The sequence below is a fragment of the Achroia grisella genome, unplaced genomic scaffold (assembly GCF_030625045.1).
Source record: "Achroia grisella isolate CSIRO2021 unplaced genomic scaffold, CSIRO_AGI_Agris_v1 utg1576, whole genome shotgun sequence".
Taxonomy (NCBI): Eukaryota; Metazoa; Arthropoda; class Insecta; order Lepidoptera; family Pyralidae; genus Achroia; species Achroia grisella.
In genome coordinates this window covers 711,925-729,908 of record NW_026712658.1, presented here as the reverse complement: position 1 = coordinate 729,908, position 17,984 = coordinate 711,925, and the positions used below count along the sequence as shown (strand labels likewise).

Genomic DNA, 17,984 nt, shown 5'->3' with positions numbered 1-17,984 from the left:
TATTGGTCCATTTAATTAAATATAATTTGTCCTATTTGAATTGATTGTTGCAAAAGACATAGAAACAATTTTTATTTATAAACAATTATATTATATGTATACTTAGATATAAGTGCAGTGCAAAAAGATGTAGGTACAATATACGAAAGTATATGCTCGTTATTACAATATAGCTTGTTCTACTTCAGATTAAGTTACATTGGGGATAGTATAAGTTATGCTAAAGACTGATAGGAAAACAGACCAGTCATATTTTGAACTTAGTTCCTTTTGTCTGTTTTCATTTAGGGCTCGAGAGGGTCTATTGCTCTGCATATCCCCAAGTTGTATAGTCATTCATATTTTGTTGTTATTCTAAATTATATTTTTCAAATGTTCATTCATTGAAACTACTGAAAATGTCTATTAAAAATGTAATATGTTGATTGGAACTGAAACGTTAAAAAAGAAAGGTCTTAAATGTAATCTTTATGGCTACAGAAATTTCTCATGATTATATGAAGTTTAATGTTATATTTTTGTTTATGTATGTATTTGTATGCATTAAAATATGCCATTATGTTTGCAATGTTTAAAGTACTCCAATTTTACTTCAAAATATTAATTTATATAAATATTAATATTTAATTGCCATCCAGTATATATAGTAAAGCAAAAATATTTTAATCAGATTCAAGGCGAAATTCTTAAGAACTTTAAATTTCCCGAAATAATAATATATATAAAATTGCTTCTACTGCCTAATTTCTCAATGAACAGACTACAAATTTGAAATTTATGCACTGTGTCCATTTTTTAAACATGAATTAAGAAGGGATTTCTTATAACTAGCGTGTGAAGTATATAAGCACTGCAAACAATTATTTTTTTCACTGCATACAATTTTATGCAAACAAAATAAAACATTTAAATTAAACTCTTGATTATACTTAATACAAAATGAATTATTTCTAAACGCGCTATTAAATTATATCTATATGCTCTCTTATATTTTTGTAATATTTTTTTATTAATCTGAAGTGTATCAAGTGCTGTTTTGTATCAACATTATTGCTCGAATTTGAATCTATTTGTCTAGATTATAAAGGTTGTATTGTATTGAGGCCTATTACGGCGGACGTATGACGTAATAAATAGTAATAGGTACATAATAAATGTTTTTTTTTATTTCATTTGAGTAATCATACGTGAGTTTCATAACAATATTACTTACATATAAGAAAAAATTCTATATGATACAAAAAAATATTTTTGTCTGGTGATAAATTTTAAATTATAGAATGGTATGTACTTTTAAAAGGTTGAATATATTTGTATGGTAAAACTGATGTAGTATGTACCTATAATATATCAAATCTTAATAATTTTTATTTTGATATAATCAAATAGCTTTAGTTTTTCTGAACACATCATACACATTGATTTTTTTTTTCAAATTTGTGACAGCAATATTTACCTCTAGGTTTACTTGCAGTAATCTGTTACTATGGTAACATTGACAAATCTACCTACTTCATAATATTTTGTAATTATTGTTAACTTTATTGCAATGGCTTGTAACGAAAACATCATAAAAAATATGGCCAATGAAATAACGAGGAACTGTCAAGTAACCGTAGATCCGGAATTTGTCATATATCTAATAGAACTTCTATTATTAAACCCAAAGTACGGGAAATTGTTTTCCAGAGCAATCAATAGAAACAATTTGCAGTTTTTTGTTGAAGAATGTGTTACTATGTTAAATTGTAAGTACTAATCATCTCTCTTCTAGTTTGTCTTCCTAGCCTGGTAGTTACTACGTTAAAGATTGTAAGATCGAATTAGGCCAATAGCATAAGCCATTTTAATCTCTCACAAATTGTCCTGCGATTAAACACATCAATAATACAATTTACTAATATGTATTATAATCATGGAAGTTTGTGAGTGTGGAGGGATGTTTGTTACACTTTCACGCAAAAACTACTGAATGGATTTTAATGAATCTACAATAATATAGATACCTCAGAATAACGCAAGCTAAAAAATTAATCCGATTGAAACCGTGCGCACTACTAGTCTAATATAATACTTAGAATGCAGTATGCCTTTCCTCTACAGCTGTGTAGTACTAATGACATTTTATTTATATTGACTAGAATAGAAAATCCTTTATTCATATAAATTTAACTTAGATACTTTGAATAGTCAACGATATTTTTAATCTACCGCTCATTCGAAAAACGGTCTCAATAAAACGAGCAAAAAACTTGTGTGTTGCTTTTTTAAATAATCGAGCAAAAAAAAGTGTGAATACAAACTGTGTGTTGCTTTTTTAAATAATCCTTGTAAGTTCACATTTTTTAAGTCGAAAAGTGTGGATACAAACTACCTACCAACTGGTAGATAACCTTACAGTATAGTATATGGTGACCGTTATCCATATAAAAGAACAGTATGGACATCACCATTACTGGAGAGCTTTGGTGTCATGCGCTGCCTTTCCTGAGAACCAAGATGCATATAATAAATAATACTGACTTATCTCACCTTCAACTAAAAGAGATCTTACAAAGCAAGCTGTTCCGCGGTTGAAATAAATAACGCACGCAGACAATTCTGTACAAACTACCTCAGCAATGATGGTTATCACAGAATAAACTCACTCCTATGGCATTGTAAAGGTTACAAAATTATTTATATTTTATAAATATTATGTCATTATCTGTGCTATTGCAGGTGGCGAAAGTACGTCAATAAATACATTAAAAATGCAATTTGTAATACAAAGCAATTATGATAAACTACAAAATTTAATTGATAAACACTTGGAATCAATAAACAAGTGTCTTCGACCGTTGGTGACAGAGATATTAGAGGAAGATCCCCACTTAGAAGATGAAGCGGCATTTAAAAAATTGTTCAGGAAGATATCAATTTACATTATACTTGCCAGTGGACTCGGGAATCCTGGAGTTATACTGGTTATACAATATTATATAATAACTACTAAGTAATATTACAGTTTTGTATGAATGTTACGATATCTTTGTCGTACAAAATATTTTGATGTTTTTATAATGTTTACTTTTCCATTATATTTAGGTATAAATGTATTTACAGATACTTATAATACATATACAATACCTAAATAAAATATATCATAATTATGTGTATCACAAAAAGAATAAACACTGTTTATATATGTCGTGGACTGCCAATCCTGACGAATTCGGTGTTTCTACTTACCTAATACCCATGTCTTGCATTGTAATTTAACTGCCATATACGTATCGTCCAATCACAATCAATTCATACTGTCGTTTAGTCCCAAATTAAGCAGAGATTGTAAAATGGGTACTAAACAACTGATAGAAATATTACAATACATTTTTTGTAAATAGGTACATACATAATATACACAGTAAACACCCAGACCAAAACAATCAATAATACTGAATACAAATTTGTGAAATCGAACTAGCGACCCTCGGAAGAAGGGCGTCAGCTAATTCACTAAGGGCGTCAAATGGTGCATAGGTATGAATTAGTAATGTCGTCAATATTACTGCAAAGGCTTAACAAATAACTATTTGTAGACATTGAAAGAAGGCATGGCAGCACTAGAAAGTGTATTTTCTATGGAGGACCTGCGTGTATTCGTGGCACTTCCACGCGGGGAAAAGTTGACCCAGTTATCTGAATTAATGGAGCTTGTTTCTGGCGTACGACTATTCAACAGAGATTGCAAGAAAGGTGGAGAAGGGATACCTGACCGTAAGTTGCTTCATGCCCATAGGTTTATGTGATGTTGAATAATGGAAATAAACTACCTACAGTTTATGCGAATCAACGTCTTATTATCTAGACGTACATATTAATTTATAATGGAATGTGTCGACTACATATATAATTTCACAGAATAGATCGATAAAATTTATTTAGATATTTCCAATACAGATAATATAGTTATTACAGTTAAACTTACCTAGTACGATTATATCTACCTGCTGCTGTAATGATTTTAAAGATTCAATGTAATATTTCAAAAACCGCATTGCCTGGCAATATTTTATTCTATGAAATTTTATAAAAAATTCTTTCAGTACCATTCAATCTGGTGGATGCTGGAAAAGCGTGTCTGGCAGCACTTTCCAATGCCTTGATAGGTGTGATGCAGCGCGTAAATACGTTGACCACCGCTGTAGAAGATACGGTCTCAATACAAGAGGAGACTGGCAACGTCGTTATTGACATAAAGCCTAATACTGACTTAACGGAGTAAGACATAAATTTGCGTTCTACTATTTTATATCTGTAAAATAGATAAAAGAGAATGTACTTGGTCCTAAATTACTGGCTATATACTGAAAAATGACTCACTCTCGCTCAAAAATACAATTACGCTAGGCATTTCAATTGTGTGGTAGTTTCATTTTAAAAATTTCAGAGAATACTGCAAACAAATATTCGAATTACTCGCTTTCAACCGCCAGTACGAAATGTTTATACGGCGTCTTCTCTCAGACGTGGAAACTATGGTTTTCAACGGAACCCAATACGTTGAGAAAGTACGGAATGTCTTGGAAGAACTTCACCAAGCAGTCAAATACAAAGCAGCAGTGCCGGTCGTTACAGTGTTTGTAAGTTAAAATGTTATTTATAGTTTCGTTGGGTCTATGCCGCAGTAAAATATTTTTATATATTTATAATTAAAAAACCTTCCTGATTAACTACCAACGCATAAGCTAAACTATCGTTTTTTGCGTATATTACGTAACACAGGTAATAAAACTAATTGTATACTTTGCTTCCCTATCAAATTCCATAACTTATACTTACAGCCTTTATTTGTTAAACTCTGGCAAGTCTGGCGTTCCATGCAAAATGTAATGTACCTGGTCTCCACCGTCAATCGTTTAATGTCCATATTATCATCAATTCAAGACCAAATGAAGATACCCTACGATATACTCGACAAGATGCTGCAAGGAAAACTAGTGGTGACTGACTTAGATAGAATGAGCAGCAGAGTTAGCTTGGAAGAGAGAATCTCATTGGGATCTCTGAAAAATTATGTCGCGTATAATAATAGTTTCACTATGAAGGATAAGCATGTTCAGGTTAGAAATTTTAGAAAGATATTTTATAATATGGTAGAGTCCCGCCCTTTTGAATGGGTGCACTACAAATCTTTGAATGTCTTGGCTTTTCTGTATTATAATATGCATGTATTATACATATAAACCTTCTTAGAGTACTCTATCTATTAGATACTGAAAACTGCATTAAAGTCCGTTGCGTGGTTTAAGAGATATAAACGTACAGACTGCGGTGTCGACTTTATTTTATACCATGTAAAGATAAGTATTCCTGTGGTATAATTAAATTGTTTAATGTGATCATAAGTACTGTATTACACATTGTACATCACACAAATTATTTACATCTGGCTCTTAGACTCCTGTTACATACGAAATTATGTACAATAGTATCTTTTCGTGATCACTACGAGCAATCATTAATGTTGTTTTCAGTCTACACTAGATGGCGCTGGCATAAAATTAAATGGCGCTATGTTTCTTTTCTGGCTGTGCTACTAGAGTTAGAAGATAACTTTCATCGATTTGTGTTGTTCTTACACCTTTTTAAGGTGATGTTTATAGGCAATTTTTGAAGTCGATCGTGCCAATGGCATTTGTTCGACATATAAATTAATTAAATACAATATTTATTTCTGTTCCGGAAAAAATATGTTCTGTTCTGTTTAAATATACCTATTGCAGAACAGAGAAAAAAATTTGTATAAATAATAAAAAAGTATGTATTACTGTAGAAACCGTGTAATAATATAGTAATATTAATTAATAGACTTTGATTATTTTTATTTAATAATATTGCTATCTATAAATTCATCTATAACATTTGTTTAATATAAGATTTGAATTGCCTCTCTGTATATTTTTTTATTATACATGCCTAATTTTTTTGTGTAGAGTTTAGGTAAAATTAGCTTATTTTTATTGCGTTTTCTACTTGGTCTTTAAGTTTCTTGAAACTATCTATACATAATATTTTCGTACACTAGTTATTTTTGGTTCACCACTTGGTCTTGTAATGTTTATGCAAGGTAAACCTCCACACTGTCCCCACGTCTGTTAATTGCCTTATCCTTCTAATTGCAAACAGCAGAACTATTCAGTTCATTATCATTAACAAAATTTACTATTTCATGATCATAGCTGCGTATTTAATTGGCTGGTAAACGAACGTTTTGTTGGAGTTCAATAATAGATTATTACATGTGAACCAATTTAGTATAGCAGAGAAAAATTTGTATAAATAATAAAAAAGTATGTATTACTGTAGAAACCTATTTATCTATAAAAGCATAATTTTTGAGTTACTTGGCCTATAGGTAGTTCAACTTGGTTTATGCAAGGTAAACCGCAATCACGATGAAATTGGCCCGTATCCATTCCGCGAATTCCACCCCAGGAATGGAATGCATGCATACATTTTTCAACATACTACAATATATGTTTAACAGTGAATACACGAGTACTTATCCTCGATTTAGTTTCGACGATCTGATAATGGAAACACTACAAATTGATTTAATATTTATATTTATTTCGTAAATAATGTTTGTTGCAGTACCTTGGTTTTTGTGCTCTTTGTTTGAGCGTAGGCGCCTTAGTACCCAGCAACACGAAAGTGGGTCTCATCAAGGCTAAAGGACAGCGATTTGGATTTTGCAACGTAAAAATGGCTGCCAGATTTGGTAAAGACCCTCAAAGGTACGTACTTCATTGCAGATAAAAATACAAACGATGTACATATTTTGAATTAGTGGTCTCTCTTTAAAAATAATTTACTTTGTAATAATTTTAAATATATTAGGTATAATGATCAGAATATAAATTCCTTAGGTACATAAATGAAGTTATGGAATATGCTCGAAATAAACCACAAATTATCAATTTGTTAAATATTATGGATGAAGTTGTGAAAGTCAAGACCATTGATAACCTTGTAATTAAATGTTTGCCGAAAAGTAAGTATGTACCTATGTAGGGTATAATTAAATCAAATTACTCGTCCTTATATTGAATGTAATTCAACAGCTAAAATAAAGAGATAGTATTTTTTATAGTGTAACATATAGGTACGATGTATAATTTGTATATAGCTACAGCGATTATCCAATCCATGTAGATTTCAATATTTTAGTCCGATACAAATTTTGGCCATTGGTATTTGTTTTTTAAAAAAATAAAATCTTAGTCCTTTTTTTTAAACTATTCCTGTTTATATATATATATTATTTTGGAATATAGCATAATAATTATAATGCGCTGGCACCTACAAATTGTGACGGTGCCTTTAATAATGTCATCAGCTATGCTTACCATCTTATTGTTAAATGATTATTCAGTCTCATTGTAAATAATTATATCTTGATTTTGTAGACAATTTTAGTAGTTAAATTCCTACTGAATCCTGTACGAATAAATTACAGTTAAAGTGTTAGACAAAAATATACAAACAGAAGTGCATCCTGTTGCGGAATACATAGAGAAGAATTACACTTGCGACCTTTGGGAATGGAAAAGAAGGGCCTGCCAGTGGGTATGTCGTTTGAGCAATCAATGGAATTAGTGGTCCAAACAGTAACATTTTTTCAGGGCCATTATTCACCTATTAGAGGCCCTGTGCACATTAGGATAATGGAGCCCCTATGACTATAGTAATAAAGCACTATTTTCTTAGAATAGACAGTCATTTTTGACATGTCTCTTTATAGTATAACATGACTCTTTATAGATGGTATATGGTAATGCCCTACCTTCAAAATCAGGCAAAAATAATTTGAAGACCTTGTACAAATCTATATATTAATACGTGAAGCAAACTAATTTTTTACGAAAATTGCGGGATGGTGGAGTATGAATTTCGGACACTTAACAGTATAAAACTATAAAGTTTCATATTTTCAATTCACGTAAAAAGCAGTGCGGAATCTAATGTTAAAGAAAATATATGTATAATAAATCAATAAATAAATTCAAGATTGAGGTGTCATCCCGCTTAAGCCCTCTTATGCACTAAGAAGTAATTAATATGTATAAGAATAAAAAAATATTTAGGTTATATGTATTTTGTTATATTAGCGATAAGGCCGCCTTTGTTAATGAAAATTTTTGACATTGCTGTTTTTATTATTTATTTGTGAACAAGAAACTTATTTATGCTTTATATGTATAGGCATCTATAGTGAATTGCCAAACTCACTCTACGCAGACTGAATACAGTCACCTCCGCGCTGAAATTCATTGCCAGACTGTAGAACCTAGAGATAAGTGTCTACAAACAAAAAAGGACAGTGGAATGAATACCAGCCCTAATAAATTCTTTATTTGGGGGTTGAGGGGACAGCTAGGACATGGGCAGCATTCCATGAATTTAGGTGAAAAGCACATGTTAGAATAGAACAATAAAGAGGTAAGTAATAACAAATTTGTACTTAAATATATTAGCTATAACAAATTTCTTGTATTTTCAACTAGCGAACCACCCCACCTTGTCTTCGCACGAGAATTTCAATTAAATTACATAGTACACCCAAACTTTCCTCAGGAATCAATATATGGATAGAACAAAACCGTAGGAAAATCCATTCAGTATTTTTTTATTCACGAACATACAGATTTCTTAAAGGTATTTTGTTTTATAATCTATACATATATATAAAATTGGAGTGTCTGTTTATAATATTGAAATAACCGTTTTTTACTACATACATATGAATGTAAATACGGTATATACACAAAAATAACATTTTTTACCGTTTTTGTCTGTCTGTCTGTTTGTTCCGTCTAATCTCTGAAATGGCTGGACCAATTTTGACGGGACTTTTATTATAGTATAGTAGCTGATGTAATAACAAGTACCTTAGGCTACTTATGTCACGGGTACAGCTACTCTAAAATATAATAAAATAGTAACGAGACGAAAACCGGCTGGAAGAATTTATACTTAATAACATATTCTGTGAAATATATAGACTAAATAAAGCTGAGAATTGCTAGTATTTCACTAGTAATTCTCAGCTATTTATTTATTATTACTCCATCGTTAACAATGTACTAAATCAGATTGACCTCCACGCGGTTTGTCTGGGAACCATTCCAATAGATTCCCGGTTAATTTGCCACAATGGACCAACTGTCCTAATCTCAACTCTCTCTATTCTCAAAGACAATGGAGTCGATTGTAAACCGTCAACTCCTACGATACCTAGAAGTGAACCAGTTGATTTCTGATCGTCAGTATGGCTTTCCCCAGGGTCGCTCAGCTGGTGATCTTCTAGTATATTTGACACATCGATGGGCAGAGGCTATTGAGAGTAAGGGGGAGGCCCTATCTGTTAGTCTGGATATTGCGAAGGCCTTTGATCGGGTTTGGCACAAAGCTCTTCTTTCAAAGCTACCATCCTTCGGGTTGCCTGCGAAGTTATGCAAATGGGTCGCCAGCTTTCTCGCTGATCGGAGCATCAAGATCGTTATCGATGGTGCTTGCTCCGACCCACACTCTGTGAATGCTGGTGTTCCACAAGGCTGTGTGCTGTCTCCGACTCTGTTCCTTCTGCATATCAATGACATGTTACAAATTAACAACATTCATTGCTATGCGGATGACAGTACCGGAGATGCCTTGTACAGCGGCCATGCTAATATGTCGCAGGCAAAAGTTATAGAGTACCGAAACAAACTTGTGTCCGAAATCGACACTTCACTCCATCAAGTTTCGGTTTGGGGTCAGGAAAATTGTGTTCAATTCAACCCCAAGAAGACACAAGTTTGCGCGTTTACCGCTAAAAAGAATCCATTTATCGTATCTCCTCAGTTTCAAGACACTCTCCTTGATGTGAAGCCAAATCTCGAGGTCCTTGGCGTTGATATATCCAGTGACGTTCAGTTTTGCGGTCATTTGGAGGACAAGGCTAAAATAGCCTCAAAAAAGCTTGGTGTGCTCAGTAGAGTGGGACGGTATTTCACGGCGGCCCATCGCTTGCAATTATACAAGGCGCAGATCCGGCCGCACATGGAATACTGTTCTCACCTCTGGGCGGGAGCATTGTGGTGCTCCAGCTACTTCCATTTGACCGCATTCAGAACCGAGCAGCCAGAATCATTGGTAATCAACGTCTATGTGACAGACTCGACCCATTGGCTTTGCGGCGTGATATTGCATCTCTGTGCATTTTCTACCGCATATATCATGGGGAGTGTTCTGAGGAATTGTTCGGATTAATACCAGCTGCTGAGTTTCACCACCGTACCACCCGCCAGAAATTGAAATACCATCCTGATCATCTGGATGAATGGCGGTCTTCCACAGTGCGGTTTTCTAGAAACTTTTTGCCTCGCACAACCACATTATGGAATCACCTTCCAGCAATGGTATTTCCGAACCGATACGATATTGAAACCTTCAAGAAAAGAGCTTCTTCCTTTTTAAAAGGCCGACAACGTACTTGCAATTCCCCTGGTGTTGCGGGTGCTCATGGGCGGCGGTAATCACTTACCATCAGGTGAGCCGCATGCTCCTTTGTCCCCTGTGTTATAAAAAAAAACTCATTCTATCATTCTCCATTAGTATCCCGTCATCGTAAACCGTTCGCGCGAACGAGATCACTATTACATAATCATCTATAAAAGAAATATAATCTTTATGCCAAATTTCATTGATATTCATTCATGCATAAACACCTACACAAAATTGCTACTCCGTAATCGGTGTATAATGTTCATATTTAAAATAAGTAACATTACATTTTGTTTTAGGAAACGCTAACGACTTGCTCCTGAATTTGCCTGAGGAAGTAGAAAACTGTTAATATTTTGTATACCTACTGGCAAAAGACAAATAGCGCATGTCACAATGAAATTTATAACTGTAACAATATGAATAGACTTACTGATGATACAAATAATAAAATATATTGTTAATAATGATTTTAACATTGTTTTTAATTTAAAGTTGAAGATATTCGACATATTTGTAAAACTACAAAAAGTTTAAGCTTACCTTTATACTTAGATAACACTTCTAAGAGACCTTTGAATCTTCTCTAGATATGGAGTAACCACCGATGGTACAGTATACAATATTTTTGAGTAATTACATACTAATAGCAAAACATAAATATGCTTGTGCGACGATCGAACTCATGACCGTAAACATCACTACACTGACTGTATAGAACCTCTGCATCACTAAGGACATTAAATATAAATATCGTGAAAAAATCATAGGAACATACATAACTACAAATTATGTGTATACTTTATATCCTCGAAACAAATTGTAAGCTTAATCATTTTCTTCAATATTGTCATTACATGCTAATGCTCGTCGCTAGATGGCGGTATCTAATATTAAATGTCGATGTGTTTTCGTTTTCGTGATTATTATAGACAGGTTGATAAAGTATGAAACTACAATTTTGATGGTAATTTTTTTAAACGCTGTTGCTTCATTAAATGTAGCATTAGAAGCGTCATAATAATTATTTATATCATACAATTCGTACTACATATATATTTGTGTTGGATAATATATTTAATAAAATAATAAAATCATATATTTTCTTATGTCATAAAGTTTTTAACTTTTTTATTTTGTGGCCAGCAATATATTACGAAGTCCACAACATACTCGCCGCCTTTGCAATTACTTATGTATATTGCAAAACACAAACACACAAAATTGAATATAAACTTAAAGATCTAATTTTTGTGGTATTTTAATAGAACGATCACATCGAGTCTGCTGTGTTTCTAATTGAGGTGAAACAGGATCAGTCTGTATAGGGTTAGGCATTGGAGAAATTAAGGGTACCTTCAATGGAAATAAACGTTGTAGTGGTCGAATCTTTTCTCCCATTGCAGTTTTAACTCGTGCTACTCGAACAACCCCGTCTGATCCTGGAAATACAGCCGTAACTACAGCAAGTGGCCAATCTACACGTTTAGATTCTAGCTCTACTAATACTATATCGCCTACTTTAATAATTCGTGATTTATTGAACGCAAGTTGCTTTAACAATGAAAGATATTCGCTGTGGAATAAAGATTTTATCTTTGCGTAATTTTTGTAAATATGTAACTTTCGTATTTAATGTATGAGCGTCAGCTTGATCTAAATGCACAGTATCATACGGTTTTAAATCCTGTAGAAACATTGCTTGCGTAAGTGGTTTCAGATTTTCAGTATCATCTGCAATGTACGTCAATGGTCTGTTATTCATGATACATTCTATCTCGCACAAAATGGTTAAGAGAGATGTGAAGTCTAGACAAGCTTTACCTAAGATTTTTCGTAACATTTCTTTTATTATCTTAATCTTGCGCTCCCAAAACCCTCCCCACCACGGAGCTTGAGGGGGATTGAACCGCCATTCTATTTTATGAGATGTCGTCCGTAGTGAAACCCTTTCCCAATCAGTACTATTCAGAAGGTTACTTGTACCACGAAAGTTCGTACCATTATCGGAGTAGACAGTCTTAGGCTTGCCTCTACGTGCAATAAATCTACGAAAAGCCAGCATAAAATCTTCCGTAGATAATGACTTACATAATTCCAAATGAATGGGGCGATAAGATGCACAAGTAAAGACTGCGATCCAGTGTTTCTCATTATCTCGGAGATATAATGGACCAGCAAAATCTACCCCAGTAATATCAAAGGCAGCACCGCAATTTGTACGACCAATTGGTAACGGAGCTGGTGGTACAGAACATCTACGAGCATTATAACGCTTTCAAACAACACATTCACGCACAATTCTTTTACATATTTGTCCGATTCCCATGACCCAATAAAATTTTCTAATATTACTAATTAATAATTGTGAACCAGCGTGACACAACTCAATATGTTTATGACGAATCAGATTTTGAACTAATTTATTTGATCCAGGAAGTAAAATTGGAAATATAAAAGTATATATAGTATGTGTCGTCTCGTAGTGTAAGTCTTGTTTTGACACGTAAGATTCCATCTTCGTTCGATTTAACTAATTCCATATTCAAACATTTCATAGTCGATTGTATGTCATTGAAATGTTCTGTCACGGTCGCCAGTTTATGTGTTGGATAATATATTAATAAAATAATAAAATCATATATTTTCTTATGTCATAAAATTTTTAACTTTTTTATTTTGTGGCCAGCAATATATTACGAAGTCCACAACAATATTGATACATTTAAATAATCTGTTTTTGTTACCTAATTACTACTAAACTAGTCAAGTGTGAATGTAATTTCATATATTAAAGGGATTCGTAGATGGTTTAAAAATAATCGGACCTAGTAGGTGGTGTTGCTTTTCCGGGCAGGACAAAGTCTGCCGGATCTTAAGGTTAGGACATCGTGTTACATTTAAAAAAAATATATAAATACTATTATTATCTATTTATTGCTTTATTATTATACTATATTAATCCTTTCTGCGAAGTCTACTGAAATTTTCTCTAGCCTCCTTCGCTAGAGCAACTTCATCCGCACTCTGCTGCAGCGTCATAGCCTCCGCTTTTAATATGACCAATGTCTCCACCAGCGTAAGTAAAGATTTCGGAAGGATTCTGTCGGGCACTGATAATTTCAAGTATTTCGCCTAAAATAAACGATACACTTGTAGAGAAAAGGGATTATTAGTAATAATATTGGTAGCAATATACCATGTCACATCGACATCCATGCAGCCCCCAATAATTAATTTCTAATGAATATAGTAGTAATAAGTAATTTAATCAGCATATACCAATAGCGGAGGCGGGAACACTTTATTACAAGAAAAACACCTTATTAACATGGCATGGATTTTAAATATTAATAATGTTAAGCTTTTAATAAAACGTTTTACCACTTCTCATTAAATGTACTTGGTGCCTCGTTCGTCATTCCTAATATAATTAATATCAATAGTGTGGTTTGATCCATATTTCCTATAGTCATATGGCACTATGCGCTCACCACCTGGTATAAAGCTTATGTTAATTATTAACAACATCATGAAAGAAATTATAAAGTCATACATGTTCTATTCATTTGAGTTTATTATATTGTATTTTTTGTTGTCAAACAGAAAAGGTGACGAAAAAGAAACAAATGTAAAAAGTCGTCGAAGCAATTGCTGGCGAGGCAGAAACAGGACACCGCTCGTCAACAGCTGACAGCCGACCTTTGAAAGTGACACGTTATGGACGCACATCTTATCCTACAGTGAGATTTAATTTGTAAAAAAAAAAAAAAAAATATTTTATTAATTTATATTGTTCATAATTAACTTTTATAATTTTTTTGTGTGTAATATATATATTTTTTTCTCTCAAGGGGGGAATATCTCACCATTACTATACACCTAGCACAGTTTTAAAATAATAAATGCATTTAATAATGTCTAATATTGTCTACTAGGCACTTGTATCTAAACTGTGTCACCCCACCTTACATTTTCCTATTGTTATTTAGTATATAAGATTCTTTTTGTAATCATCATCTGCTTTGTTTTATTAACAACATCATGAAAGAAATTATAAAGTCATACATGTTCTATTGTGTGATTAGACAATGGTATTACAGGATTAGAGGCATGATACCTTAGTCCTCTGACATGGCAACATATGAGGGGTATCATAAGTGTCACATTAGAATCATATAATAAGTGATGGTAACCACTTACCATCTAGTGTGCCATCAGCTTTATTGCTATTCTAATGACATAAATAAATCAAAATTTCATTTTGCTCTTTTCAATATTATTCAATTAACTGCAGATGTAACATGGAATTGGAACAGTGGTTATATGAAGTGTAGCTTGTTGTTTAAAATAATGTATAAAAAGTACCCACCATTGCTTTGTCACTACTCTCTGTGTATGACGCCACCTTACTTCTCATCTGTCTTATATGGTTTTGTATGCTATCAGGATTAGGAGATTGCTCTGCTAAACAATTTCTAGAATATTGCAGTTCACTCTTTAGATCCTCAAAGAACTTGTTATTATTATTGATTTTTGCTTGTAACCGCTGGTTATTCTGTTTTAACTTAAGTATTTCATATTCTTCCTGCAATACCTCTGAGAGTTGTGAAGTATTGAATATTGATATTGCAATAGGATCAAAAATATCAATGTCCATTGATGCTTGACTGTCTGCTGCTTGGCTTAAAAGTTGTTGGCATTTCTGTGGTAATACATCAATTGACACATTCAGTTTCTTTAGCGTCTCAGATGTGGTGGTAGCTGAAAATTACCTTTTTATGTAAATTAATTATAAATATGTTACCTAATGTAAATAATTTACAAACACTTGTGTGCAAAACATGCATATAAAATAAATATGTAGTCAGACCATAAAAACCATTGTGTAAAAGTGCTAAGGCATAGAATGATGATAAGATTGAAAATATTATAGTATTTATTGTTCTTTAATAAAAAATAATTTACAATTATTATTTAGAAAAATAAAGTTAGAAAGAAAAATTAGTAAGTATAAAATAATTATAAAGGTCAGTAAAATATGTTACTTCTAAAGTCAAATCCTAAGTACTTAGAAACTTAGAACATCAAAAAGATGTTTATAGAGTTTTCAATATCTCTCAAGGATAGTGTGTCAAAGTGCTACAGCAGAGGATGATGATAAGATTGAAGTGACAATGGTAGTTGTTCAGAATATTTACGTGTATGATATATGAATTTGTTAAATACGAAAATATTTTATACATATTTCCATAGAGATATACAGAGAAAGGTCACAGCCGTTGTGAAATAAAATAATAACATTACCAAACAATACTATATATTACTTATAATTTACTCTATTAACAATTCTATATATATATATATATACACACTTATGAATTTAAAGTAGGAAATTTAACTATGCTTTCAATTCTTTTAGCAATATTCAGCAATAACTCTTCTGATAAACAAGGGCCCATGAGCTGTACTGATAAAGGAAGATTATTCTTTGATAAACAGATTGGTATAGATATGGCCGGAATACCAGCCATATTTGCAGGTTGTGTGCAATAGTCTTGAAAGGCACATTGATCTCTATTATGTTTCAACATAAAATCTTTATACAGAGGTGCATCTGACAGAGTAGTAGGTGTCAACAATACATCCACATGATTATCCCCTTGGAAAACCATTTTAAAGTCATTGGATATAAGTCTTCTCAACTTTTGTGCCTTTATAAAATACTTGTCATAGTTTCTTGTAAGCAAGAAATAGTTTCCGCCAAATATTCTACAGCGCACAACATCATTAAACCCTTTAGACCTTGTTGATGCATACAATTCTTCTGTAGAATATTCTTCTTGTGCTCTGAACCCATATTCTAAACCATCATATCTCGCCATATTACTGGCTACCTCACACTGATTTAAAATTGAATAAACAGCAATTGAAACTGATGTATGCGGCAATGACACAGATTTAATTACAGCCCTTTCCTTCTCAAGCAAATCAGCCACATGTCTCCATGCATTAATGACCTCTTGACTCATGCCTTCACAATGATATTCTTTAGGTATTCCAATTCTTACATTAGACATATCAAAATCATCTGTAAGTGTTATATAATTAAATTCCTTTTTTATTGTTGTTGAATCTAGTAAATCAGGCCCAGCTATGCAATTTAGTATGGATGCTGCATCTGTTACAGTTCTAGTCATTATTCCTGGAACATCCATAGAATTGACTAAAGGAATTAATCCATATCTAGATACGAGACCATATGTGGGCTTAAGGCCAACTATACCACATAATGCAGCTGGGTTCCTAGTTGAGCCACCCGTATCAGAACCTATAGCAGCAATACATGACCCAGAGCTGACAGCCACAGCACTACCACCAGAGCTACCACCAGCTATTCTCCAGTTATCATTATCTTTATTATAACCCCATGGATTGCGAGTAGGCCCAAAAATAGAGTCTATGGTCCCAGCACCCATTGCAAATTCGTCTAGGTTACATTTGCCGATAAGACAAGCCCCAGCAGCTCGCAATCTTGCATAGACAGTAGCATCATAAGTGGGGGTAAAATTTTTTAACATTTCTGAAGCACATGTTGTTGTAATGTTCCTAGTACAAAAATTATCTTTCAGTCCAATTGTTACGCCGTCTAAAGGTAGGGATTTCTTGTCAATATAGAATCGCTTTTCACTTTCAATACCATGGTTTTCCGCCTCTTTCTCGGTTACCGTCACAAAAGCGTTTAATTCACTGGTTTGTTTTACTCTTTGAAGGCTCAAGTCTACAAAGCTTGTCGGTGTTAATAATTTATCTCGATATATTTTGTGTATCTCTTTTATGGTATAAGATGTTATTTTATTCATTTTATACAACAATTTCCTTTAGAAATTATGTTGTTATTATTCTTCAATTCGTTCAAACTACAAATGTCAAAGAAGATGTAAGGTAATGGAACTAATTTGAAAAGACTGTTTTTAAATTAGTCGAGTAATAAGTAACGAACATTTTAACACGCTTACCTAGAGCAAGTTGTTCTTGTTTCTCTTGTAAAATGGTATTTACTTGTAAATTGCTGTGCTCTTTAATACTGGTCATATTGTATGTAGCTCATAAAAATTACTGAAAATACAAAAATATTCAAACTTATTACACCAAGTAAATAGTACAGATCAGATACGCTCACACAGATCATACGGACATAGTAAAGTCAGTTTAACTGTTTAAGTCAGTCGTTGATAAATGTCACATAGGCTTTTTTATCTTATTTTTTATCCTCTACGAAAGGCAAAGAGCACTATACCCATACAGCCATAATGAAGACCTAAAACTTATTTGACAGCAATGACAATTAGTCAGAGATGCTATATTTATATTATGTACTCTGTGAATACTCTATGGTCTGACTGCGTTATGAGTGACATTTCCTTGGCAAATGTATGGTATTCCCAGTC

General features: G+C 32.8%; 3 protein-coding genes across 6 annotated transcripts; 1 reads left to right on the top strand and 2 right to left on the bottom strand.

The window, feature by feature from the left end:
• Positions 1 to 1,469: 1,469 nt before the first annotated feature.
• Positions 1,470 to 10,965, top strand: LOC131841277 (cilia- and flagella-associated protein 206). Of its 2 annotated transcripts, XM_059189570.1 has the most exons (11): positions 1,470 to 1,748; positions 2,722 to 2,966; positions 3,582 to 3,759; positions 4,089 to 4,263; positions 4,433 to 4,625; positions 4,827 to 5,105; positions 6,640 to 6,782; positions 6,915 to 7,039; positions 7,505 to 7,614; positions 8,251 to 8,487; positions 10,833 to 10,965. In XM_059189570.1, the coding sequence occupies exons 1-10, from the start codon at positions 1,550 to 1,552 to the stop codon at positions 8,473 to 8,475; spliced, it is 1,872 nt and encodes a 623-aa protein (XP_059045553.1). In that variant the 5' UTR covers positions 1,470 to 1,549; the 3' UTR covers positions 8,476 to 8,487; positions 10,833 to 10,965. The 2 variants fall into 2 exon arrangements, with proteins under 2 accessions (XP_059045553.1, XP_059045554.1); XM_059189571.1 differs by lacking the exons at positions 8,251 to 8,487; positions 10,833 to 10,965 and having other exon boundaries at positions 7,455 to 7,597.
• Positions 10,966 to 11,769: 804 nt separating this feature from the next.
• LOC131841263 (uncharacterized) lies at positions 11,770 to 13,321 on the bottom strand. Its single transcript, XM_059189547.1, has 3 exons — positions 13,281 to 13,321; positions 12,210 to 12,791; positions 11,770 to 12,109 (listed from the first exon to the last, which is right to left on the bottom strand). The coding sequence occupies exons 1-3, from the start codon at positions 13,319 to 13,321 to the stop codon at positions 11,770 to 11,772; spliced, it is 963 nt and encodes a 320-aa protein (XP_059045530.1).
• A 130-nt stretch (positions 13,322 to 13,451) lies between these two features.
• LOC131841256 (glutamyl-tRNA(Gln) amidotransferase subunit A, mitochondrial) lies at positions 13,452 to 17,739 on the bottom strand. Of its 3 annotated transcripts, XM_059189539.1 has the most exons (3): positions 17,553 to 17,739; positions 14,906 to 15,297; positions 13,452 to 13,668 (listed from the first exon to the last, which is right to left on the bottom strand). In XM_059189539.1, the coding sequence occupies exons 1-3, from the start codon at positions 17,626 to 17,628 to the stop codon at positions 13,492 to 13,494; spliced, it is 645 nt and encodes a 214-aa protein (XP_059045522.1). In that variant the 5' UTR covers positions 17,629 to 17,739; the 3' UTR covers positions 13,452 to 13,491. The 3 variants fall into 3 exon arrangements, 2 of the variants coding, with proteins under 2 accessions (XP_059045522.1, XP_059045521.1); XR_009357442.1 differs by lacking the exon at positions 13,452 to 13,668 and having other exon boundaries at positions 15,218 to 15,308; positions 17,553 to 17,635; XM_059189538.1 differs by lacking the exons at positions 13,452 to 13,668; positions 14,906 to 15,297 and adding an exon at positions 15,320 to 17,453 and having other exon boundaries at positions 17,553 to 17,634.
• Positions 17,740 to 17,984: the final 245 nt, after the last annotated feature.

Coding starts and splice junctions, on each gene's coding strand:
- LOC131841256 (XM_059189538.1), bottom strand. CDS start 17,396: ATGAATAAAATAACATCTTATACCATAAAAGAGATACACAAAATATAT.
- LOC131841263 (XM_059189547.1), bottom strand. CDS start 13,321: ATGAAATTACATTCACACTTGACTAGTTTAGTAGTAATTAG. Junction 12,792..13,280: donor ACTAGTTTAGTAGTAATTAG/GTAACAAAAACA, acceptor TAATGCTCGTAG/ATGTTCTGTACCACCAGCTC. Junction 12,110..12,209: donor TTTCTACAGGATTTAAAACC/GTATGATACTGT, acceptor TTTATTCCACAG/CGAATATCTTTCATTGTTAA.
- LOC131841277 (XM_059189570.1), top strand. CDS start 1,550: ATGGCTTGTAACGAAAACATCATAAAAAATATGGCCAATGAAATAACG. Junction 6,783..6,914: donor TTTGGTAAAGACCCTCAAAG/GTACGTACTTCA, acceptor TAAATTCCTTAG/GTACATAAATGAAGTTATGG. Junction 7,040..7,504: donor AATTAAATGTTTGCCGAAAA/GTAAGTATGTAC, acceptor AATAAATTACAG/TTAAAGTGTTAGACAAAAAT.